This window comes from Notolepis coatsorum (assembly GCF_963971535.1).
Source record: "Notolepis coatsorum genome assembly, chromosome: 13".
NCBI classification, from domain to species: domain Eukaryota; kingdom Metazoa; phylum Chordata; class Actinopteri; order Aulopiformes; family Paralepididae; genus Notolepis; species Notolepis coatsorum.
The window spans coordinates 53304725-53332371 of NC_140177.1; the positions used below are offsets into that span (position 1 = coordinate 53304725).

Genomic DNA, 27647 nt, shown 5'->3' on the forward strand with positions numbered 1-27647 from the left:
CAGTCTCAGAAAATAGCGTATTCAGGCTCCCAGAACGCAGTTCCGTGTGGATGAAAGGCGCGCCGCATACGATAAAATACTTTGACTGATATGACCGAAATCGGTTTAGTCTGGACATGGCCCGAGAGTTGCAGCCTAGAGATGAACCTTTCAGGGGAAAAACTTCTTTCAATCAATCAAATTTATTTGTATAGCACATTTAGACATGACACAACCAAAGTGCTTCACAGTAAGTCGCATAGCTAAAAATAAATAAAAGGAAAGTGCTAAAGTATAAAATAAACAGAAAATATAAACAACCAACGGACGGACAGACAAAGAAACAGAACAACACGTCAAAACAAGCAAGGCAAGAGTCAGAGTGAGTCAGGGAAGGCCAGGGAGTATAGATGGGTTTTGAGTTTAGATTTAAAATACTCGATGGAGGGGGCAGATTTGATGGACATGGGGATGCTGTTCCAGAGGTCAGGGGCTGCGACAGCAAAAGCACGCCCCCCTAGACTTGAAATTGGACCTACGGGTAGTTAGTAGTAGTAGTTTGGTAACATGAGGGGGGGGGGGGGGGGTATTATGTGTTTGGTGGCATGTGTCTGTCTGTCTGTGTCTCTATGTGTCTATATCTTTCTGATACTACACAGGTTCACTGCTCAGAACCAGCTCTCTGGCCCCTGTTTACAACATGGGCATGCGAACCAAGTAGGAACTACACAGACGGAACTAATGTTCCATGAACAGATGGTAAACAAGAAAACAGACGGTTACCTAGCAACATACATTTCATGCTATGTAGTTGTGTAGAACATGAAGTCGATCACTGTCAGGAGCAGTGTAAAGTTTAAATTCTTCACTGAAAGCCGGAACACTTGTGTTGTCTCATTTGCCAAGAGTCTGTTGCTGTTATGAAAGAGTTCAATGTGAAGAGACATTACGAGACTAAGCATAATTCATACCAGCTATAAGGGCTCCAGACTAACTTTTTACATTGGTTGCACCAGTGCGTCTAACTTTTTCATTTAGGTGCACCAGCACATCATTTAGGTGCAGGCCAAAACATTTCACGGCGCCTTTTGCCCGCAAGCAAGTTAGCTCGCAAAGTCCAATCCTTCACTTATGTCTATTTTTTATTTTTTTATTATTATTTTTTAGCATTTTTACAGCTTTTATTGGCCACGCAGGACCGACAGAGGAGAGGGCGAACGGGAGGAGAGGTGGGGAGGATATGCGACAAATAACGACAGGAGCTGGGATCGAACCTGGGTCGGCCGCGTAGGTGCGCGAGGCACTATGGTATGCGCCACAAGGGCGCCCTTTTATGTCTATTTTAACACATTCAGCTCAGCTCCAGCATAAATCCAGGTTTTATATTTATTACTCATTATTATTATTACTCAACATTAAAACAGAAAATGATATTGAAAAAATAAAACGTAACAATAACAGATTCCATAGTTAGGGCCCTATATGCTTATTGAATTAATTTGAATAGCCTAATACCTATTTAAATGTGTTGCTTGTCTTATTTCTGCTTAAACTGGAGTTATTATATAATAACATTGCTGTACCTTGTGCATGTGCGTGCTCCACCTCGATGTGGTCAATTAATATTGTAAGGTTCTGGGGTTTTGTGTGCTGGGGGTGTTGTTTCCCCCCGGGATATATGGGAGGTTGCACCGGAAGTTAGGTTGTTGTCGTGAAGTGAACGTTTGAGCAGGTAGCTAGCTGTGTGTGCATCACAAGCGAAGTATTAACCTGCATGTAGAGCCATATGGAATCCGCGATCACGGAATCGCGGACGGAATCGCGGAATTGAGCAATAATTTTTATTTTTTTTTATAACTTTTTCTTTCTTTTATGTTGTGGGACTTGTACAGCACTTTGTTCAACTTTGTCAGTGCTGTAAAGTTTAAACCTTTTTAAATCTTAGACAAACAAAACACTTTGCTTTCATGAAATATTGTAAGCCGTCATTTGAGGCTTTATAAAAGCAGCACAATGAACACAAATCTGTCAGTGCCGAGTCCAACCTCATCTTAAATAACAAACAGCATTGCTTGTTGTAATTAACAAAGAGAGGCAGAGTTGATTTTGCAAAAATATATATACATATAATTTTTTTTATAATCAAATTTTATTTTCATATTCGAATCCCATGCCCATCGAACGAAGCTTTGAAGCTTCGAAGTATTTAAGACAGCCCTATTAAATGGACTGTTATATCTTATTAAATTGTGGACATTTATTCATTCCCACTTATTAGACACTATTTCTGATGGTAAAATGAGCGTACAAAGCAAAATACAGAATTCTGAAATATTAAAACGGAAAAAACGGAATTTGGAAAAAAATAAAATGGAATTTGGAAAAAAAATTTACGGATTTCATTTGGCTCTACCTGCATGTAACCGTTTGAGCTGGAATTAAACCACCATAAACGAATACAAACTCTCCTCATTCTTCCTGACGTTACGGTATGACTGATCGCTACAATATGTTGACCGGTCTCCCGTTGCGCAATATGCGGCTGTACACAAGCTCACACTTTGCAGAGAGGTCTGTATCTCCGTCAATCATGAAGGCCATGTAGCTGTTCTCAGCGATCTGATGGGACTTCTTTTTTTCAGTGTGTCTGCAATGACCCCTATGAATTGGGCACAGGCAGTGTCGTTGCTGTACGTTGGGTTGACGTTTAATCCATTTTTCTTCATAAGGGTGATCTGCGACTTGAATTTAGTAAACGGCAGTTCTTCTTTGGCGATATTATAAGCCGTGTTAGATTTGATCTTCATTTCGACCTCATCGCTTCTTTTTTATTTTTATTAATTATTTTTTTACTTTCTCTTTTTCCCCCTTTCTTTTTTCTTTTTTCTCCCATCCCAATGTTAGTCGTTATGCCAATTCCCAATCCCCTACCTGGTCGTTGCATGCTCTGCCCCCTACCGTCGGTCTGGAAGCGCGGAGACTATCACATGCTTCCTCCGACACATGTGTAGCCAATCCCCACATCTTTTCACCTGGCAGCGCGGACTTTCACTGGGGGAGTGTAACGTGTGGAGGATACTACCTCCCCCAGGATCCGACCTCGCTGTGCAGGCCCCCCCGACCGATCTGTAGGAGTCGCTGTTTTACAACGACCAGGACCCACCCTCGCCGGGTTTCCCACCCTCTAACACTGCCAATTGTGTTAGTATGGACGGTCGGCCAACCCGGAAGCACCACAGCTGGATTCAATCCCACTGTCTCTGTGGTGGTGGGCAGACGCTTAGACCGCTGCACCACCCGGCCGCCCCTCATCGCTTCTTATGTTTGCTGCTGACTGGCGCATTATGTCGCACACCTGTCACGGCACATTATGTGTTCTTTTGAGACGCTGTGCTTTTTTAACGTTTCAATTCGGAAAGTTGATGCTCCGATAGCAAACGCAGTGCACATGGTTATTTTGTTTACCCCGTCATTCAGCGAATAAAAATGCCAGGGTGATGATCAGAACCAATCAGAGGCAGAGGGGGGCTGGTCTTTGTAGAATGCACGTGTCAGAGCCAATCAAATGCAGAGCGGAGCGGATCTTTGCAGAATACACATACACACAGACAGAGAGACCTGCTGGAATGTGAGGTGCACCGGTGCAACAAGGGAAAATATTCAGTTGCACTGCACTGATTTTTGGGTGCACAGTGCGACCAAAACAGTCACACTCTGGAGCCCTCAGCTATTGTCTTGCAGTGAATGGGTTTTTGATTGAATTGATTGATTGAAAAGTTTATTAACACTTTGATCGCCGGGGTTAAATTCATAATTTACCATCCCTCACCAGCCCTATTTAACATGGAGAAGTTCCCCTTCTTTGCAGGGCTATAACTTTTAAAATTGTATTGCTAAATTGACATTACCATGGCCCATTCAAAGTCCTATATCTATTGTTCAGGGTGTAGCAACGTTATACTTTTTCATTCACATATTCATACTAAAATACGGTCTAAAGTATAAGTATGTTTTTATCGTTTTCTGCAGCTTTCTCCAGAACGTGATTTATAGCCCTAAATGCATTATATTGATGATTGTATACAGTTTGATAGCAATCGGCGCGAGACAAAAAATTTCAACTGCACGTACTTCTAGAAGTTACTACGTATGATCTGATGTTGACCGGAAGGGGCGGGGGGTCGTTTATAATTCCGTGGGCAACGTTATATCATTCATCTAGTGTGGGTGATATGATCATTAGAGCAGTTAGTATAGAAGACATTAAAAAATAACGCTGAAACTCACCGTAGCTTCCTCTCGCCGTTGGGAGATGAGCGTGGAACAGAATTGTTTCTATTATGGGATGTAGAAATACCCGATCCATTTCCAGGTTGTATAATAGTATATATGTCCAAATCATGTTGTTTATCGAGTTATTGGCAACGGATCGCTATCCATTGTGTCGAGATCGAGTCCCGGGACCTATAGCGAGTGATCGGACCAAATTGAAATGAGCACCAGCTTCCACTTCCTGTTTCTTCCCTGGGCGATCAGGCCGATCGGCAACCAGATGGCGCTCTTGAACCGCTAGAGAGTTGATAGGGGCTCACCAGTACATCTCATGTCTCCGGGGGAGAAATATGATTTCGATCACAGATTTTTGAAATATTGATATCAAAGACGCTGTCCAGCGTCAACGGCAGAATGAGCATGGCGGGGAATGACGTGTTTCAGCGTCACCGGCGATTAAAGGGTTAACAGATTGCAGAATGGGTACAGTACAGTACAGCTCAATACATACAATTGTTAAGGGGATGCAGACCAGAGAAAGACTTTCGTCTTGTTTACATCAGGGTCCCCCTGTTTACATCAGTGGCGAAAGTGAAACGGCTTGAAGCTAGCTTAGCCTCCCAGCAGTGACTTTTTACACAGGCGAACGAGTCAAAAGGAGTTGAAAATGTGGAGTTAGTTACAAACGAGTCAAAGGAGCTAGTTATGAAGTAGCGATGCTAATAGTGAAACACGGAAAGCCTTTAGCTGGCGGCGGATTTGTTAAGGACTGTGTACTGAAGATGGTGGATAACATTTGCCCTGAAAAGAAGCAGGAGTTTGCAAATGTTTGCCCTGCTTGCAACACTATGGTACGGAGAATCGATAAAATGTCCTCAGACCTCAAGAGACAAGCCTGTGATGAAAGCACCGATGTATCCAACACGGCTCAGTTGCTTATCTTTTGTGATGCAAGTCTTAAGGGCCAGACAAGAGGGGTGGCTTTATTTCAGTCCATCTCTACAGTTCTTCACATTATTTTGATGTTGTTGTTGTTGTTGTTGTTGTTGTTGTTGTTGTTGTTGTTGTTTTTGTTGTTGTTGTAATGTTCATATTGAAGGCAGACCTGTTGAAGTTATGATGGCCTTATGCAAGCTACAATTTTTTTATTTCCCCCGTATTTTGTCATAGAATTAAAACTCTGTAGGGAAAAAAAGAATCTGAATAAATGTAAGGCCAGATCATTCTGAGTCAGAATAAGGACACCAGAGAGAATAATAATGAGAAGAGCACTTGGAACAATATTGCACTAAAAATAAATGTTCTCATATGCAGTATATTTTTAGTTTTTCTTTTCTTCATCAACTGAACCTTTTTGGGGGTCACTCAGAACAGCCGCATCCCCGGTATCTTCAGGTTACCTAATCTGGCCCTCTGTAAAAGGTTAGTACACCTAGGTTAGCATTGCTCAAGTGTGTAATTGTGTGATAGTGTAATGGAGTAATAACGTAGGGATGCACCGAAAATTCGGCCACCGAAAATTATCGACCGAAAATGGTTAAAAAGGCTCTTTCGGCCGAAAATATATCACTGAATGTCAAAGAACAGGGTTACGTAACGTTCGTAACCGAAAGTGTTGTTGTAATGACGTAATCAAAACGCGCAACGTGTAACGTGAGCAGCTTGGCAGCTCTTCCTGCGTTCTGCAGCCTGTGATAACTAACTCCTCTTGGGAGTCGCGCTGTTTCTATGTAACTCCGCGAGCAACGCATCCAATAAATGCGTCTTTAACATGCTTTATATCCTCGCCATTACTATATGCCCGTCGCGGTTAAAACCTTTTGAACTAACGTTAGCGTTAAGCTAGCTAACGCTTCCATTCCTCTTTGACCCGTCTCTCGTAAGCTACGTCATCCCCCGCTAAGAGTCATGGGAGATGTAGTAAATACAACAGTCCTGTGTGTGTGTCTTTATGCAGATCGTTATGCAGTTTTAAAGCACCTTGGCTTTGTTCTGAATGCACTTTGTTGTAGTTATCCTACAGAGAAAAGAAAATGCACTTGACTTTAATGCACATTTTGTTGTATGCAAAGAGAAAATGTTTAAATTGTACAATCTTTCTGCAGTCAGTCTGGAATTAATGTATGGATTCAAAAGTGCTGAATAAATGTTTTATGGGCCCATAATAGTGATAATTAATATTATTTATGTTAAGTTTTGCCATAATCATGTCTTTTGCCATAATCAGGTAGCTAAAAAATATATATATATACATTATATATATTAATCATTTTCGGCATTCGGTTTTCGGCCAACTGTTTCCTATTTTCGGTATCGGTTTCGGCCAAGAATTTCCCATTCGGTGCATCCCTATAATATAGTGTATAATAGTCTAGTGTGTAATTGTATAAAAGTGTGTAATAGTGCAATAATGTAATAGTGTGCTAGTGTAATAGTGTATAGTGTAATATTGACAGTAATATTGTGTGTACCGCACAGTGTATACCGGTAATTATAATGAATGGTATTAGATGGTGTCTGCATTTGTTAAATATTGTAGGCGTGTTTGTTTGCTCTGAGAGAGTAGAAATGTGTGGCTGCCGCATGGTGGAGATTTGAGTTCTACTGAACACACCTTTCTAGTAGATATTTTTTTAAATCTTGCACTAAAATCCCATTTTGTGTTCTGTCAAATTCAAAGGTAACATCTTTATCTTCCACCAGAGTAACACCTGGCAAAGCCTGCCTACTGGATTGAAGTAGATTATGGGTTTTACAGTGTGATGATCTACTCCATGACAATTCATTGTTTTAAAACCGAATAGATTTTAACATTTTGATCACGAATAGCCTACCTCCCCCTTTCTCCTGATTGTGATATAATCCAAATCATAACAAATGGGCAGCCACCACCAAAATCTAAAACATCAGAATGGAGATGTGTTTTCATTCTCTAGTCTAGTTGATTGACTGAGCTTGTGAAACAAGGGCTAACACTCTAGAACAGGTAAAGTAAGTTTAAGTTTTAATTGTATTTCCTGTTTTTTCATAATGTTTGTGAACACTGGAGAAATAATTACTAATATTCTAATCTACATTCCGGCTCTTCAAGAATATAGCTTTACCATGGTAACCTCACATGCATACATTTCTCGGTGAATTATACACTAACTTGCCAGTTGCCACTATTAACCCATACAAATTAAGCACGTGAATTTGGGTGACGCTCTTAGTGAATCGTGGGGACAGTTGCTTGTGAATTTGAGCTTTAGTCTGCGGTCTTTGTCACAGCATGCAAAATGCGGTGGCCTACATTTTTCCGTCGGTGCAGTGTGAACTTCCTAACGCGTGTCACCTGGAGGCTGTGAAACGGTCCCTGTCCTTGAGCCAAGGTTTGAGAATGTGTTTACATGTTAAGTGGAGGATCATAAGGCTTTCTGCTGCTTATTCCATTTTATGAACCCTTGTGAGCGAGGTTGCCAAGCCAACCACAATTTCCCTTGTAGATTGTGATTGAATGTTTCAGTGAGTTTGGGGGTTGTGTGTGTGTGTGTGTGTGTGTGTGTGTGTGTGTGTGTGTGTGTGTGTGTGTGTGTGTGTGTGTGTGTGTGTGTGTGTGTGTGTGTGTGATGACATTTTTTAGGCTTCGGATATTCGTTGGTTTTTCGGTACGAAGCTCAGAACGTTCGTTCTCACAAAACATGTTCAAAAAGGAATACTGTAGGCCAAACGTTCTGTTGTAATGTGATCACAATGGCAGCTACGCTCACTGCTTCTGCTTTTTAACTCACCATTTAACTGAGAAATGTAAGATATAAGCGCATATAAAGCTATTGAATCATTTTACAAGTACCTTAGAAGCTCAAAAGAGCAATTGTTTATGTTTATAACCCAGATGACGTGCGTAACGTTATTCCAACAAGTCACCTTGCGTCACCATTAATCTGTCAGCCTCTTGGTAAGTGATGGTCATTATATTGGCACTCTTACCTGTCCAATACAAAGACATTAAATTCCACTCTGTGATCAAAGTCCTCTCCTTGACAGCAGCTATAACTTAGTTGGCTATGTCTTTAATAGTTTTTTTTAAATGTCTTCCGTCTATGAACGCTACATGAAGTAGGCGACATGTTGTTGGTACAATTAGGAAATGTACAAACACAAACCATTGTTTTGATCTGATAACGCTAAGGTAGCTGTATTCCAACTAGGGATGGGTACCGTTCACATTTGAACCGATACGGTACCGGTACCTGTGAATCGATACCGGTACCCAACGGTACCTTTTTTCGGTACTTTAGTCTAAAAAAATGTAATCTACCTACCTCAGTTGTAAAAAAATATATATATAAATCAAAACTTTAAATAACCACATTTTCAACCGTTTTCGGCTTGCCATTGCCCCTGACTGCTTTGTTGTTGAATCAAGTCAAATCCTAGGTAAGCCTATATTGTGCATGTGAACGTTGACAAAAAAAAAGAAAAAGAAAATATATATATTTTTAAGCGGTATCTCACGTGAATCGATACTCGGTAGTACCGACGTGTTTCGGTAAGTACCTTTAAAAGTACCGAATTCGGTACCCATCCCTAATTCCAACGCAACAAACGTTTCTTTTCCTGGCTCACACACACACACACACACACACACACACACACACACACACACACACACACACACACACACACACACACACACACACACACACACACACACACACACACACACACACACACACACACACACACACACACACACACACACACACACATCTCGCGAATCCAGCTGCAGCGCAAGGTACATTTCAGGACACTCATTTAGCCAAATGATCTACACACAGTAATAATAATAATAATAAAAACAATCTGAATGCCAATATACTGAACAAATTCCCAACCATTTGAACGCTCGCGGCCAGCCCTTGTGCATGCATGTGTGTGTGTGTGTGTGTGTGTGTGTGTGAAGGTCAGTGGTTAAAGAGCATGGCGGGAGTGCTAGAATGATAGAATTAAGCACGGTGGTGGAGGAGGAGGAGGAGAAGAGTGAGTCTTTCAGTGGTGACAGGGAGAGCCTGATTGAAAGAAGAACTGCTCTGTGTTCCCTGTCAATGTCTGGCTGCTCCCTGCTCCTCTCTCCTGACCCTCCTGCTTAACAAAATGCTCTAAGGTCAGCCCATTCATTCCCCTGCTGAGGAGGGACAGCCACTGAGCTCCGAGTGGGGAGACGGGCTATAAAGTCTAATACTGGTCAATTAAAACTAACATTTCAGCCCCCCCCATCTCCCCCCATTAACATTTTAGCTGCACAGAATACATTTGGTCTCATTAAGCTCAAGTAACCTTTTAAATTGGCCTGGCCTAGAATCCCAAGAATCCAAAAGGGCTTTCTTGTGGGTTTTCACATTAAGGTTTCATTACTGTGAGCAATGTCACTGCAGGTTCCCAAAGCCTTTAATTACAGTGTAGGTCATGCTAATGTTGATAATGCATGCCAACGTGGATGATGGATGATGTTGGTGACAGATAATGCTGGGAGTGGTGATCGTTACCGTGATAAGAGTGCTCTAGTTGGTTTTCTCTTTATGGGTTGATGGCGTGAGTCAGACAGTAACCATTCCCTGCATTTTATTATCCCATCTTTCTAGTCTGCTTCATACAGTTCCCTCCTGACTACACGCCTCGTTATTTTACTCATCGCAAACCTGCTTGTATTAGGGCCCAGGTTGTCTTTGTTCTCCTCAATCTTATAAGCTACTTAACGCACCCTTCTCTCATTTCACTATGTCCATCTGCCCATTGGCACTCTCTTATCTGTTGCCTCAATCACTTGGCGAAAATCCCCCGAACACACCAACTGTTGTACACTCTAAATAAACATGGTGAAACCTAGCACCTTCCGATGGTAACGGTTAGGCTAAGCTTTTGGCTTGTCCCCGTAGGAGGTAGGTTCATAAGAGCAGTGTCCTGGTAGAAACCCCCCACTCCCCTGAGAGGTTTCAGTTTGACCTAAAATCATTCATCTTGTAAAATAAAAAAAATACAAATGTTGAGGTTTCTTATGCATGTTGACTTTTCCTTTGGAAAAAAATAAAGTGTGTCAAAGGTTCACATGAGAGGTTGACCCTATCTCTGCCAGCTTTTCTAAAAAGGTACACAACCATACCATCTATCCCAAGAACCCTTCTTTTCAAGTGTGTACAACTCCAAAAAAAATGCTGCTGGCTACCTGCTCATCCTTGTTCCCATAAAACCCTGTCCAAAAATATCTTATCAGCTCCGGAATGAGCAAACACCCCTGGCCGACGACCGCGCCTGATGTGCGCCCGTCTCCGTCACTGCCAGCCGATGACAAGCGCTCTGCACTGCTGGCAGAGCCAAGGAAATGACATCATGTCCCAGAAGGGGGGTAGAAAGAGCAGCCCTGACAGGACCGTCAGGACAACAAAAAAATAGTTCCTTTGGAGCATCAGGGTGCACCGAGGAACGAAGGAGAAAAGACATAAGAAAGGGATCTGGGGCCCGTATTCTCTCAGTTCCTTCACTTCACAACGTCTCCCACCAACCATCTCTTCATGTTTGAAACCCCCTCTCTCACATGTTCTGTCTTTTTCCTTTTCTCCTGTCCTGAATGTAGGCCATGGGGTGGGGGAGACAGTTAGTTTCTTCAGCAAGTGGAGGAGAAGGGGTCCAGCTCGACAACGGAATCCACGTCTCTATTTCACTTGAGCTTCCACTTGGACTTCAGCGTTGTTTTTTTTGTCCCACTTCTTACTTGATATGTATGTATGCGCTCTTTATTTCTCCCTTCCCCTGTGCTGACAATTGAAAATAAATTAACATTCCCCAGGCTTTATTTAATTTCTTTTTCTTCCGCCTCTAAGCCTGTGGAGAATACTTGGAGGCGAACCCAGGAGGTCAAGCCATACTCACAGGCTGTCAATCCTCCTCACTGACCCCGTCCGCCCCTTTCTTTCTCCCCAATTCCATTCTTCTCTTCCTCTCCTCTCCTCGAGTCTCTCCCCGTCCATTCATCTCCACCCTGTGTCTCAGAAAGATTGGACTCCCCTCCCTCCCTCTATCTCTTTCTCTCTCGCTCGCTCTCTTTCTCCGCTGGACGCCCCTCCAGCTTGAGTGAGGCAGCCACAAGCTTTGTCAGAGAGAGGAGCCTCGCATTCATTCGGTCCGGCTGTTAGGGAGGCAGCCTTGTGTTTTTCACATGAAGACGTGCGGGCCTGTCTCTTCCCATCCATTTGTTATAATTACGTTTTAATTGCCTCGTCTTCCTTTTTTTTTTTTTTTTTTTCTCGTTCCCAACGCACACTTATTTTCCCTAACGGTCGCGATAACATGAAAAATTAACATGTTGTGTTTCTTTTTTCTTACACTCCCCTCGACTGATGATAGATCTGTCTCCTCGGTTTCCCCCACTGTCTCTTTGTGCGGAGAGAAGGAAAAACAGATGTCGTGAATGTTCGCCTGTCATTTCTCATTCCTCCGGCAGATTTGTGTGTCCAGGATGATACAGTGCTAATAGAGACTGCTAGGAACTTGAGGGAAGACTCATTCCGTTGTTTTCTTAGCCTTTATGACTTCTAAAAAGTACAGAAGACAAGTGATAAGCTTTTAATCATGCTTAAGGTCCTCTGGTACATGATATGGTGTATCTTACACTCATTAGGATGAATGTAGGTGTTAACGGTTAGTAATGACCGGTCCGCGCGCCCTGTAACACATCTGCTACACCGACACCGAACATTATGTGAATATTATCGCCGGAGTAAGGGGTAACCTCCATTCCCACGCTTGGCGGCCTCTGTTGTAGATAATTTCTTCTCCTACAATCTTTCTTGGAGGTTAACTACGCCTCACTTACCTCTTAAAACCATTTTTCTGCTTGAGAACATCCCCCGCCCCCCTCCCGCTAAACCGTCTCCCTCCGACCCCCAATGTAAAATTTATGATATGTCTGTCAGCACTTGGGGCAAAGCGTCTTAATGTTAATCGGCTAATCCTTTTATCTCAAGTCCGACCAAATTCGGTCCTGAAATCCCGGCGAACAAAACATTGTTTAGGAGGACGAGCTCTGCTGGCTCCTGTGCCACAGCTTAAGGGAGAAAGGGAAACGTGTTACTCAGCGGGGCGACGGTGCGGGTGGGTCTGATCGGGAGAAAAGGGCCCAGAGACGGGCTGGACCCCCAGGCCCCCGGCGGGCTTTCGCCCCCTGGTGTCTGGAGGGGCTGCCGAGCTCAGTAGACCCCAGCAGGCCAGAAGGGTAGAGGATGTGCCCCCCAACAGTTTCCAATCTCCTCCTGTCAACCACCATTATGGTCCCTTACCCCGGCCCGTGTCCCCCCTGCCCCCAGGACTCATATTTAGGAATGATGAATGGCTGAGCGCTAAGGGAGGGCGAAGTCACGTCTTCCCCTCGAGATTTAAATGGAAAACATTCCCGGGGTCTCTTGGCCAATATGAGAATGGTGACAGCCTCGTTTGGAGACTTGGGATTATTAACAGCAGCGGCACACATGGTGTTGGCAGTCCGAGACAGGGGAGCATTTACTCTGCAGTTTAGCTCTTATCTGATCTGTCACGGCCCACAGGGAGATAAGCGACATAGAAGACGAATACAATCACAAGTTCTCATGAAAACACCCACGTTTCAGCCGATACATTATAAGTTAGCTGTGTGGGTGTTTACTCTCCACAGGCCACTACACAAACAAGTGAGTTTGGACAGGGTGACCTCAAAATCGAGATTAATAACCCCGGTCTGATATCTTCTCCTAGGCCAGGGCTTGGCGTTTCCCAAGGAGCACAATAGCACATACATGTATTATGCTCCTAAATAAAAATATTTGGGAGCACTCAAAGAAATTTAGGAGCATTTTCTACATTTCATTGTTGGCAGATTTAGACTATAGTCAGTAAATTGTGAACCATGACATGAAAGTATCTTTTTCTCTTAACTTGCTGTAACTTAGTTTTTGTCATCCGTTTCTCATGCATTATGACAGGAATATATCAAAGGAGTCTTATTATATTCATTAATGTTGCTGTGGATGATAATGCATTTTGCTTGGCTATTACGTAAGGAAGGAGACTGTTGCCAAGGAATGTAAGCCATTCAACATAAATCACCCCTCAATGACATTCATCCACTCTTTCTGTGCTCAATGCTCATCTTCCATCTTTCATTTCTGTGAAGCTCAGCCAAACTTCCGAGCGTTCGCTGCTACGGTCCAGTAAAAGTATCCAAGAGGCCCACATTACTAGTGAAATGACGTTAGGTCCGAGCAACAGGTCCTGGCAGTTGGAGTAGATTATTTTGCTCAATGCAGCCATTGACCTATATGCGGCGGGGGGACAAAAGACAATAGTACTTGTACCGTCTGGTCTAGGCACGTGCCCAGTTAGCCGCTTTTTTTATTTTTTATTATTAGATTAGATTCAAATCTATTGTCATTAATTATACAGCACAAGTACAATACAATGGAAATAAGTTTGGCATCCAACCAGAGTGCATATGTAATATAGTAAATATAGTAAAGTGCAATAGTAATATACAATGTACAGGTGATTAAACTGGGTATAAAATATGAATTAGTACTACTGAGTAATAGTGCTAATCAGATGTATGTGCAGAGTTGTAGTATTAATATGTACAGTGATACAGGTATAAAGACACTATGGTAGTAGTCATACTGGCCGGCAGCATAACTAGTAAGAGTAGGTAAGGGATATGTACAGATACAGATATAGGTATAGTATCTACAGATATGTAAAAAGGATTATATGCAGGTATGCACAGACAGATGTTGATATATATATATATATATATATATATATATATATATATATATATATATATTAGGGATGTCCGATATTATCGGCCTACCGATATTATCGGCCGATATTGGCATTAAAATGTGATATAGGAAAATATCGGTATCGGTTTTCAAAAAAGAATATATATATATATATTTTTTTTACATTTCTATATCCTTTATTTACCCAGGCAAGCAAGTAAGAACAAATTCTGATTTTACTTATTGTCAAAAGTATGCATAATGTTGTGTTAATTCCACAACAAGAGATATGTAATGTTAATTACCTGAAATTATTCCGTTTTTATTATTCCAATTATAACTCTTACAGAGTTATATGGGTTATATGCAGGTGTATAAGTTAGTAGGTATATAGAAGGATTATATGCATGAATATTCAGACAGATATGTATATGTATATAATATATATATATTCTGTAAATATAAATGTATATATGGTATATACAGCATTATTGTACATGCTATCATACAGAGTTATATGGGTTATATGCAGGTATATTCAGAAAGATGTGTGTGTGTATATATATATATATGCGGCAAATATAAAATGTATATATTAACTATTACGGTATATACAGGACTATTGTCATACAGAGTTATTAAATGGCCATTTAAAGGATGAATCCATAATAGTGACTTAAATTACGGGTCTGTTAATGTGGCGGCTCCTGATGTTTTGTGGGTTTTTCCACATTGCCAAAAATATCTGCGAGCATTAGCGGAGCCTGGAGAATGATCAGCTGCAGTGCTGCCACTGCTTACATTTAGCTTCATTATAAAATAATCAGGGTAGTTGATGGGCGACTCTGGAGAGGAACTGAAATAATTTCCCTGCTCTCCTTCAGAGTGTGAGATCCTGTGTACTGTACATGCATGTAGATGATTGTGTACTCACAGAGGAAATGGTGTATGGGAAAACATGGGAATAATGACTAGATATCAACATGGGAATATGGGAGAAGGGCCATTATGTGTGTCTATGGATATACACATAGTCATGTATCTGTGTGCATGGGAATATGGAAATGATTCATGTATGAATAATATACATGAGATGTGGCCGTATACATGTGTGTGTACTGTACTGTGTATGTATCTATTGTGTGACAATTCACAGATTCAAACCGATGCACTGGGCTTAATGTTTTAAGATTAATTTACATTGATTCAAACTGCTTGTATTTGGCAAAAGTTTAGTGAAAATCGCAGTAAAATAGATGCTGGCTTATGGCTTCATGTGTATGGGCGAAACACGATACGATATGAATCCGATTTTCTTTCTTCATCTAATAATGGTCTTCTTTGGTGCTTCTCCTTTTGCACGGTGCGTTTGTCTCTCCCCTCTGTCTCTGCCTGTGAAGGTTTGTGTCAAACCCTCGCTCAAAGAAGGTTTCTAGTTCCTACTCTCCGTTCTGTGCTCCTGTCTCCTCACTATGTGGTGGGAGATGTTGGATCTATGGAGAGCAAAGCCAAATACACAACGCATTGATTGTCTAAAAATCCCAAGTGAGCGCTCTGCAAAATAAAACACATGGCTACTTTGCAATATAACTGAACACACTCACTGTATGATTGAAGTGACCTGTAAGGCTTGAGCAAGCACCCGCAAAGAGACTAGAAACAAGCGTGCGCGCGCACACACACACACACACACACACACACACACACACACACACACAGCATTTGCTGTGGGACAATATCTGCTTCCCTTGTTTTTGCTTCACATTTACTGTGTATGGATGGACTATTTAATGGTCCCCTCCACTCAAAAACATGTTTTTCTATAGTTAACTCGGCTTGAAGGCATGACTTTGACTCTACAGATTGTTATTTGTGCAGAACTTGTCAACTTGCCTTTTTCACATTCTTCCACTGGAGGGGGAAGCTTGGTACTTCCTCAAAATCGGAGTCACCTGTGTGACGCAACTACCGGTAATCCTGCAAACCTATTGCCCTGCTGGCCATCCAGGGAATGCTAACCGCTAATGTGAAATGCTAACGTATTGTAAGTTGATGCATCTAGTGATCTAGATCTATGCACACATTTTTTTTCTCAGCGAACCTCTTAGTTATAACAAAATTGTGTAAGCTAAGGAGTGTTTGCGTGAAATAAATTGTGGGTGAACTGTTTTGGTGGAAAAAGATAATGTTAACCGGCTTGGGGGAAGACGTGAGGGGGGAAGGGGTGTCCATAGATCCTTGCATTCTCAATGAGGGCAAAGGTGTAGAGATGCTGCTAAGACATTTTCAGTAGTTTATTGAAAATGTTTGGTGGAAAACCCTACCAGAATTTGTTTTATTCAATATACAACATTTTGGAGGGCATCTTTAAAACCCCCAGTTGGACATGTAAACCCTACATAGGTTGCCTCAGCATAAAAATACTACCACACGTCCACACCCCATTACAACAATGCATTAATAAACAGTGGCCTGTTTGAAAGGATTATTTAGAGTAGACTGATTTTCATGTTTTACAACCAACACATGCAATTCCAAATAGGATGATATTATGGTCATTTAAATGCCAAGAAGGCTGTTTGAATGTACATCATTCTCTTCATCTCCCATAACTGGATTACGTCTATTAATCTACTGGATTAAGTGGATTTAAGCCTATGGTGTCTTCTCGCAGCCAGTGGTAAAACTGTGGTAGGATTAAAGATGGAAATGTTTGCACCACATTGAATCGCATCGTATTTCACTGCATCACATTGCATGGTGAGACGGGGCCGTATCGAATCATATTGATCTGTTGTGCTGCTTAAAATCTATCTAGATGCATCGCATCATTGAGATGCACATCGTGTGCATGCGTGGTATTTTACATATGACATGGACTTATCATCCCTCTGCAGTATTTGACTTTGGCCCTGCTTCAGTGTGTGTGTGTGTGTGTGTGTGTGTGTGTGTGTGTGTGTGTGTGTGTGTGTGTGTGTGTGTGTGTGTGTGTGTGTGTGTGTGTGTGTGTGTGTGTGTGTGTGTGTGTGTGTGTGTGTGTGTGTGTGTGTGTGTGTGTGTGTGTGTGTGTGTGTGTGTGTGTGTGTGTGTGTGTGTGTGTGTGTGTGTGTGTGTGTGTGTGTGTGTGTGTGTGTGTGTGTGTGTGTGTGTGTGTGTGTGTGTGTGTGTGTGTGTGTGTGTGTGTGTGTGTGTGTGTGTGTGTGTGTGTGTGTGTGTGTGTGTGTGTGTGTGTGTGTGTGTGTGTGTCGTGTCTCAGACTGCAACCTTTCGCTGCTGAGGCAGACAATGGGACTGATTCTGCCTCCCCTCGAGATAAGGAAAGAGACAAAAGTAGCACACAAAGATGCTGTGTCTCTTAGCGGCATCCTGTGTGAACGTGTTGCCTGAGCGACAAGCCTTTTTTCCTGTGGGGCTTTGGCTAGTAGTGAGTGGTGAAGGTGAAATAGGAGGAGGCGGTGGGGGGGAGAGAGAGCCGTCAGCAGTGTAAACATTCTGAAACCGCAACATGGAGAGGATGAGCTTTAAAATGTGTACCAGGTTGCTCCAGTACACAGTCACACCGCCTGGCTGGCACACTGTGTTCTATTCTCTCTACTCTGTTGTCTTGTGGGAGTGTTCTCAGTAAGGCGTAATAAAGACAAAACAAAAAGAGACACCAGTGAGAGTTGTACCACCGCTGTGAAACTATTAATTTGTTTACTCGCACGTTAGACGGCAGTCATATATTTAGTTGTATGCGGGTGTGTGTGTGTGTCTCGGGTTTGATGTGCTTGCCTGTACATACAATGCATTTCGTAGGCACATCTTTCTCCAGAGTTCTCACATGTGTTGCATTTTATGGTCATAAACAATACATGTATGTCAGATAAAAAATGGGAATGGCGATGACATAGCCGAGCCAGTGATGGTGATGATGATGATTATGATGATAATATCTTGCAGCCCACCCCCCCCCCCCCCCCTCCCCCCTCATCTCACATTCTCATGCCTGCCTGTCCTCGTTGTTTCAGATGAGAAGATGACTGGTGATGCTTCTCCAAGAACCACCGACCGTTGACACGTCTCCAGCTCTGCAGAACAGTGAACCACCGCGACTATTACCCGGCAGGCCTGCGTCTGGAAACGTTTCCACTCTACACACACACACAATGGCCTCTGTGCTGTGGAAGAGCCCTATGTTCCACTGCCTCATACTTCTTCTCTTTCACTTCCATTGTGCAGAAGGTAAGTTACCATGGCATTTAGGGATGAAACAGGCTTTTACTATGAACCACAGTAAAAATTCCCTGACGGGTTAGTATTACCGGTTAAAATTTTAATTACCATTTGTAACCGCGTTTTTGCTTACCGCGCTTTGAAAAACCCATGGTTTGAGCGGTATATTCTGTCCAGCATTAACACAATGGGGACGAACAACGGAGATCTCCGTGTTTCGATTCCACCCGTTGTGGACAGAAGCACGGATAAATCCGTGGCAAGTTGTTATTGCTTTTATTCCATATTAATAACCTATTCAAGGTCGCCGAGCGGCACTGCAGATGTGCCCTACTCTTTGAATTCGAAAAAGTGCAATACCGGCCAGATCCTGTTAGGGGCGCTATCGCGATAATGCAGTGTTCCCTGTGGCCGAACGGTGGACTATTTTTTTTTGACTTTCAATGGAGTTTTATGTTAGCTCGATTCTGGATCTGCAGCCTGTAGCTTGGATTACGTTTTGCATCGCAGATTTCACCATGCAATAAGGGGATTTATCATCAGCCAATGGACATATCGATCTATCAGATGGCGATCGATAACGGGGAAATGCTCGGGGGGATCCCACTGGACCACGGTAAGATCTTTTTCACGTAAAGTACATCCCGATCGGGCCTTGTTTTGATAGCCATCCAGGCGTTCGGCCTATGAGGCTAATGAGGCTAACGCGGTTATCAGTGCATGTGAGCGGATCGGCGCGGGCGAGAAATCCGCTCTTCGCTCTAGACGGCTTGTTCCGCTCCGCTAATCGCTCATGTTGACCCCACCCCCAAGTCGCTCTCCGCTCGCTCACCGCTCACCTTGAATCGAGCGCTCCCCGGTCCCCGCTCCACATCGCTCGGCAGATTTTTTTTTTTTGGAGCATGATGTACATTTGCTTGATTTGACCAAACTACAACAGTCTACACCCCCTGGGCCCCTTAACAATTGTTTGTATTGAGCCGTATTGTAATTGTACCCATTCTGCAATGTTAAATAACGTTGTTTATCCATTCACTAGCTCTACTAAGCGATGATAGCTAGCCTAGCCACAATGCTATGGTCGCTGCCATTAACGTTAGCATGTAAGCTAACGACAACAACAATGGCGTCATATAGTTTTTCTAACAGGATGTGAGTGACGGTTCACCCTTCTCATTGGTTGAAAATGGCCTTCATGTTTGTACATCGCCATCTGTTGCTTTGGCATTCAACTACATGTATATTACATCAGTGTTAAACCACTGTGAGCGGCCCGGAGCGGATTGGAGCGGAGGAGAACTCTCGCTCCGGACATCGCACCGACCCATTTTAAAACCCACTCCGTCGCTCACGTCAAAACCACCCGCTCCTCGCTCCGCTCATGCTCCGATCCGCTCACATGCTCTGGTGGTTAATGGTAATTAATAATCAGAAACGACGTCCCCCGCCCCCCCCCCCCCCTTTCATGCATATATGCGTGAGGATCGTGCCGATCATATGCAGTTTGAGTTTTAACTGGAGCGTATCTATAACCGAAATGCCATTGGATTTAACGTTATTAGCTATTATCTCGGCTTCCAGGAAATATACTAGACCAAATCCGGTATAATGCTTATATTCACGGCGCTATAAAATGAGAACTTATTGATGACATTTTTTTTCCTTTAAGCCATTTTGAAGGGACGGTTTATGGTCTCAATTCACAATGAGAATGGACAGATATCAATACTATAAAAAGTATAGATTTAGCTCTACAAACAGCCCCACGTCTGTTTACATTTCCCGGTCCTCTTGAGATTAATTAGACTCATCCCAGTGGCCGCAAAAGTGTTAACCAAAGTTAACCTTCAGTCTCGCCGCAATGAGACGCAGGCGAGCAGGTGCAAGTTTGTTGTTGTGCTTCAATAAGACCATGGTGGACCCCTCGGAAACGAGATGGTACAGCTCAAGGGGTTTATCCTAATAAATGAATTTTCCAACAACAACAACAACAACGGCCCTCTGGAGTTTTCTCAGCCTCTGAGGGCTTTGTCTGAAGTCTATTCATGTTTTAGTTTTAACAAAAGTGCTGAGGGGAAGTTAATCGAAGATGGTCTTCAGAACGTGCCGAAGGAAAATTGCAACTAAAGGGGGCATCACTTCAGATCGTATGAGTCAACTTTACAACTATCACTAACGTTACTTTATAACGAAGGCAACATAACTGAACTTCAGTTCAGCGCATGATGTGGGGACTTCGGAATGGGGGGAAATGACATGGCTCGTCTGTCTAACTACTTGCTAATAGCGTGTCAATGATGTAAACGAAGGCTTTCAGTGTTACACTGCTCTTGTAAACACACTACACGTGTGTTGCCAGCCATGCAGACTGCTCACATGGTGACATGTTATGTGGATTTAATCACCCACCCAACAATATATTTAGTTAATTGGTTGGTATATCCGTCTTCTCAAGACTGATCTGTATTTATGTAACTTGTGCATGGGCTCTCTGCAAATGCTTAACAAACAGAAGATATAATGTGTGTGTGTGAGAGAGAGAGAGAGAGAGAGAGAGAGAGAGAGAGAGAGAGAGAGAAATGAACAACATCAATAATAATAATAATAATTCATAGTCTTCTCATGATGTATTTTTCTATACAATATGAGGCAATGTCACAGCTCATTGGCCATGGTTGACATTAATGATAATCACCTACTGTTTGATTACAATCACCTTTGATGATGTCCTGCGATCAAATACGATATTTGCCTTTTGATATTTAAATTTATTTTTTGTATAATACCGACAACCTCGATACTTGTGTTCATAATATAATCGTGACATGAAATGTTCACACCTGTTTCTCCTCTACACTGTATGGTGGAAGGTTGTGTTCACGTGGTTCTATTCAACCTTCTAATAAGCTGCCATGCACTTTCCTTTACAAGTCCACAGAACGCACCATTCCTTAGACACCTTACAATGGTGGTCAAGGTAAGGTAAGGCAACGTGACCGCGTAGTTCTCCTGCAGAGATGTTGCCCTTGCAATCGCAACCAGGAGGGCACACACTCCTCTCAAAGACGGACGCACGCGTCTGTTGATACATTTTTGTACAGCGGGACCTCCATCTCAGAGGGTGTGTGGGAGTCCGCTTTCATGTTTGCCCTCTTTAAGTTTCACAGTATGCTATATGAGTGCCATAGCAGTGTGTATACATCGCAGGCTGTAATGCCTCCCGAGAGTCGATGTGTTTTATTTGGCCCTGGATCAGATCCCAGGTCAGATCCTTCTGCGCAGTCGTTGCACCTGGTTCAGTGGAAGTGCGGTTGCAGCTGGCGTATCGCCAAATTGGGGGGAGTTTGGAAAGAGCCGCCGGTGTTTTTAATTTCCCCCCCACAAAGACATCCCAAGGTCCCTTCTTATTTCCACTCCTCACTTTTGATTAGTACGTATGGCTGTAATTACAAGTATTGCAAGTCACAAAACACCCCCCCCCCCTGTCTGTTAAATGCCCATCAAAACCACTGATGTTGGCATGTAGGCTTTAATGATGATCATTACATCGTTCCTCCTATTCCATCTCATTGTGCCGTGGAACAAAGTAGACCCCAGATCACATGATTGTGTGCCAAGCATTGATAACAGATAAATGTCAAAGCTCGTTGTTTTGGGGTTGTTTCTTTTGAATAGAATTTTCTTTCATGCTTTCTGTTTTCTTCGGTAATAGATTTCCTTTCCAGTTTCATTTGGAGGTTTCTGGCCGGCCGTGGGATGTGATTTGTTAACAAAGAGAGGTTTTTAAGGAACAGTCGATCCCAGTAGCCTCTCTCTCCCGACAGCGATAGGTTTTCTTTGTAGATTGGCAGTCGTGGCTGATATGAAAGAACCCAGTGAATCAGACCCTTAAAGGAACTGTTTCAGAGGCGTTTGAAGAACAGGCCGTCTGATTCGGTCGGGGCTTAGAGATTGTCTGGCGCTGCGTGGTTCCCGGTGACTTTCTTGAAGGGGGTTTGCAGCATACTGCTTTGGTATTCAGAAAGTCAAGGTTTTGGGTTTCAGTCGATGCGAGGGCTCTTGGCCCCTATGAATGCATACTAGCCCATCCGTCAATGAAGGAATGTGTGTGGGTTCCGCCGTAGACAATGTCTGATTCCGTCCACATGCCATTCACTGTCACCCCGTCGAGACTCGAGGACCTGCTCCACTGCCCTTATTATCTACATTTCCGCTATTGTCCCACGGAAGAAAAAAAGCTACCCTCTGTGATTACCTCTGCGGGAGATGCTGTCATGTGGCGGGGGAGCGTTTACGTCCCAAACATTTCCGACACTGTGAGATCCTCCGTGACATACTTACAGATACAGGCGGCGGCAACAGGCAGTTCTCTCATTAGCTTCATTAATTGATTTTGTGTGAAATGCCACGGGATTTTATTACTACCCCGAGTATATCAGATGTAGATCAGTGTATTTAAGCATGGATTAAGTGACATTCAGTGAAAGGTTGCCACAGACTTATTAGCTTAATATTCTTTAATTGGAGTAAAGAGAAACAAACAAGAAAAGTAGTGCTGCCATCGTGTTCATTGAATGTGATACTTAGGCCTGTTCTTCACATGGAGTAGGACGCTCTTTGAATGCGTCCTCTGTCCTCAGCACGTCTGGTAAATAAGTTCTACGTCCTTGTGCCATTATATAACTGATCTATAAATTGACACTCCTTAGGACGTGTAAACTGGGTCACAGAGGTATCATGTTTGTCAGAGATGGCTTCAGACCGCCTAGAAGGAGGACCAAATTCAAAGTGAGCAACAACCACAGAAACGTGGGCGGGTCCCACAGGATTCCACAGGCTCATACCTGCCCAGACGTGACAATACCGGTTTCCACGGTCGGTCGTCGCACTAAAGCAGCTCCGGATTTGGAGGGATTATGTCTTTTTTGGTTTATTTTGTGTCACTGTCGACGTGTTGATGAACGGCTGTCGTGTGTAAATGCCAGGAGTCGAGCAGGCACCTCAACTGAAATATTAAAATATTGTACAGGAGGGAAGATTAGGCGGTTTGTTTTTGATATGTGTGTCATCTCTGCGGGGATTCAGGGCAACTTTGCAAACGGTGTTTGTTTGGTTTGGATTGCAGGCAGTAGAAGCTCACGCAGTGTAAACACAAGGTATGCTGTGAGAGACATCTCCAATAAATAGGCCATGTAAGTCTGTCCTGGCCATTTAGTTATTCATTATTAATAACTATGAATAAATTAACTAATTAATTCCTTTAACTATTATTATTGTATTTTTCTGTCAGCGTTAGACTATCAGTGTTGGCCACACATACACTGTATAGCACGTATTAGCCCATCTTCGGACATATACCAGCAGCGCGCCTGTGTTTCCACCCAGACGGTTGTAAAGGTCAGCGATACTTTGCAGCACAACATTTGTCTCATGCAGTGCCATACATTGTACTGATGGGAAAGCCTCCCCATGTGCCACACTGGTATTTCACACAGTCTTGGGGTTGAGTGAACGGGAGAAGCCATTGTGTTTCCAGCTCCAGTCTGGCCCCGGGCCACAGACACCCCCAGTCTGTCATCCATTGATATGCTTGGCTTGGTGTTTTTATTATAATTCATATCTGAATACTACGGGTCGGTGCCAGGGCTATCATGAATTATCAGTTGAGCCATGGGATATTCACAGATGACTGGTCAAACTGTGTGGTGAGAACAAGCACGCAGGAAAGAGAGAGAGAGGGGGGGGGGGGGGGGGGGGGAGATGTGATTTATCAGTCTTGCATGGAGTTTCTGCCCCCCCCCCAATGGAAGTCTTCCATGAAGCGAGGCTGGTTTTATCGTCTGGACAGTTATTCTGACCGTGTCTGGCCGTTGTCAGGGGAATGAGGGCCACCCTGCTGAGAGACAGATAACCATCAAATTTCTCTGCTTTCATTTGTGTCTCATTGACACGCTAATGACATTTCTGACAGCACTTTCCCACAATATCTGCTGTATGAGTATTTATGTGAGCCTCAATCTGTGTTATATATATTTTTTTTTTACCCCCGTCAATGTGGGGGTCGGCTATATTATTATGTTTGAACTGTAGATTGAAAATGTGCTTTTTGGAACTTTTTTAAATGTAATTGGAATATAGGCTACATGTGCAAACATTACCAATGTAAGAAAACCTTTTACAGCCACAGAATACAACAGCCACAGTTAAAAACCTAAAAACCTGTTGTCCGTTGTTATTTCTTGTATCAGGAGCTTGATCAATCAACTAGAGAATTAAAACATTTTTGGCTACCCATTTTTGTATGTTTGGATCACTGATTGGCCTTTAATGCCAGTAAGGTTTTCTTTGCCCAGATGCGCCAATTTATTAATAATTGAGAACCTAACCCAAAAAAGAATAATGTTGTATAACAAGACGACATAAATTAGAAATTAACCTGAGCCACGTGAATAGCCAAATACCGTATTTCACTCTTCGGGAAATTAAATACAATAGCACTCACGATAGGGTCATCCTGAATTTATATGGCACGCCCGGTCTCCCTGAACGAGTCTTCTGGCGAAGCAAAAGCAGTGAGAATGTTCCCGTTCAGGAGATGAGGATTTAAAGAGGGCATGCCTTTTGGGAAGGACGCCCGTTTTATTGTGTATTTAGATGTGGCTGTAAACCCCCCCCTGTTATATATAGTGAGATGATGTACAGACACTTCATTTAGAGGGGGAGAGGGGGGGGGGGGGGGCACGGGTTCTGACAGTTTGATTTCATTTGTTAAGCATGCCTTAAATCTAGGTCTGTTGCAGCAATACGAGTCATCTCAATTCACACCCTGAGTTGTATAAACACCGCGGCCAGATGCCTACCTCACTTTTTCCGTTGGAATACTACGTGCTCTGTGTTAGTTCACTGTTTCTGCAGACAGCCTGAGTCAAATAATAGATGAGTCAGGCTTACTTTCTTAGAAGTAGTTCTCTTCTCCCCAAATCTAAACCGTCGGATTCACTTTGCGAAAAGTCACTTCTTCACAGGGGGGCTTTCGGCTGTCACAACAACACAACGTGTTTAATCCTGACGGGAAGCAGACATGTTTACAAGTCAAATGACCTGTGGCATGATAACGTTGGCACTACATCCGTCTTTTCTTTTTTTGTCTTGTTTGTTTGCTTGCTAACCATGTGAATCCTATGCGAAACAGAGGTGAAAAGGTACAGAAAGAGCAATATAAACTATATAATTATAATGTAAACCTGTGAGATTTTGGTGTCACTTAATTTTCCACCTCATAGATTGTAATTGCTGAGTCACGCCACGGTGGACTTCAACCGAACAAAAAGCACCAGGGATAAACAAACAACAGATGAAAACAAAGGAGGCTTGTGTGAGGCTCTTTTAAGACCAAAAAGGATACTGATGATTCAAGATGCAATGAGGCAATCAAAGTAGATTAGTTTGAACTGACTGAATACCTGCGGCTATGAATTTTTAACACTGCACTGTCAGCTGTTTTCCCCTTTCATCCTGACTTACATTTTAAGCATTAAAGCCCCAATCTGTGACCCCCCCCCCTCTCTCCACATCAGGGTGGGTATATTCACATACAAGTACATTCTAGGTCAAGTTTGATCTATAGATGGAAAATACACAATTTGCTTGTAATCCTTGTAATTCAGAATATAGATCTCAACTCCATTGATTTAGTTTACAGACATTATTGACGTAAACAAACCTTTTTAACCACAAAACACAGCAAATGCTATTCAAGATCTCATGTACCTGTTGTCTAGGCCTTGTAACTAGAGCTCAGTCAGATAGAGAATGTAAATTATTATGTCCCCTCATTTCATGTCTTTGGACGATTGGTGCCTTGATTGTGTTCGGGTTTAATTGTAGTTAAAAGTCCCTTAGAACAAAAACAGCCCATGCTGGAATAAAATGAATGGATGTGAATTATATTCCCTCTGTGGAGTGGAAAAATTTCCAGAATCCCCCTACCCCACCCTCCCTCACACACACACACACACACACACACACACACACACACACACACACACACACACACACACACACACACACACACACACACACACACACACACACACACACACACACACACACACACACACACACACACACACACACACACACACACACACACACACACACACCATGATGGCACATTTGTCTCTGGCAATCAGTTCTTCAGCCATGTCATGGCAACAGCTGGTACTATTTATTTGTGTGTCATTGTTGGTTATGATTTACACACAGTGCTGGTGTGGTCAAGAATAATATTGACAGTGGAGGAAAGTATGGCAATCAATAAAAATAACTGTGATAGATTTGATAAATGTGCTTGTGTTGTGTCTGTGTTTGTATATGTCTGCCTGTGTGTATGAGCATGCCTGTGTTAGTGTGTGTGTGTGTGTGTGTGTGTGTGTGTGTGTGTGTGTGTGTGTGTGTGTGTGTGTGTGTGTGTGTGTGTGTGTGTGTGCGCGCCTACATGTGCTTACTGGGTCTATTAGATCGTGTGTGTGTAGTGTATAGTACTTCTGTGACTACTGGTGGTCAGCTTTGTCTTGTCCAAGTGTTTGAGCTCTCTCTCTCTCTCTCTCTCTCTCTCTCTCTCTCTCTCTCTCTCTCTCTCTCTCTCTCTCTCTCTCTCTCTCTCTCTCTAGCCGTATACCATTATTTGTATGTACATTTTGAAGTATCACGTTAGAAAAGCTTAAAGGGGCACTTCACTGAAAAACAAGGTTATGTTAATTACAGCTCAATGAAATTATGTAGATGAAAAAATAGAGATAAGGATTGCTATTTTTCATCTACATCATTTATTTGAACTGCAATTAACACAACACAAAGATTCAGTGTCCTCACTGGTGTGGCTATATATATATTCAAACTCATTAACTCTCAATAACAGTCAAACTAAATTAATGTGTGGGATTATGTCCAAAATAAATTGGTGTTTATAAAGTTCTCCTTTAATGAAAAAAAATTAAGAAAAGGTCCTCAATTGTTAAAAATAGTTTTTACGCTTGCTTGAGGTGGTTCTTGGAAACTTGGAAACAGTTTATGCAGTAAATAGAATATGGAAACGCATTTATCTAATAAATAATGACATATTAGGATAAAGTCTTACATGACAATTTGGTCTGATTCTCTTGAATAAAAAGTCTTAACTGGGTTTAACACTTTATGAAATGATGCAGCAAAAGGCTGTCTGTAAATTATTTCTACCACAGCTTCCCCAGAACTGTTAAATGCGGCGCTGCACTCAGTGCACTGGGGAGAACTGTCAAACGTGTGGCTGCTGCTGGGGAGACCGGGAGTAACACGTAATGGAGCAAATTTAACATGTTCATTATGTTGTTATATTTAGTCTGTTGGGAGCAGCCA

General features: G+C 42.7%; 1 protein-coding gene across 1 annotated transcript in view; it reads left to right on the top strand.

Annotated features, from left to right (window-relative positions):
* The window catches only part of adgrl2b.1 (adhesion G protein-coupled receptor L2b, tandem duplicate 1), a 144605-nt gene that overhangs the window by 25291 nt on the left and 91667 nt on the right, over nt 1–27647 (top strand). The window contains 1 exon segment of the mRNA XM_084327664.1: nt 18047–18260. Within this exon segment, the coding sequence (XP_084183790.1) occupies nt 18065–18260 (196 nt within the window). The 5' untranslated portion in view covers nt 18047–18064.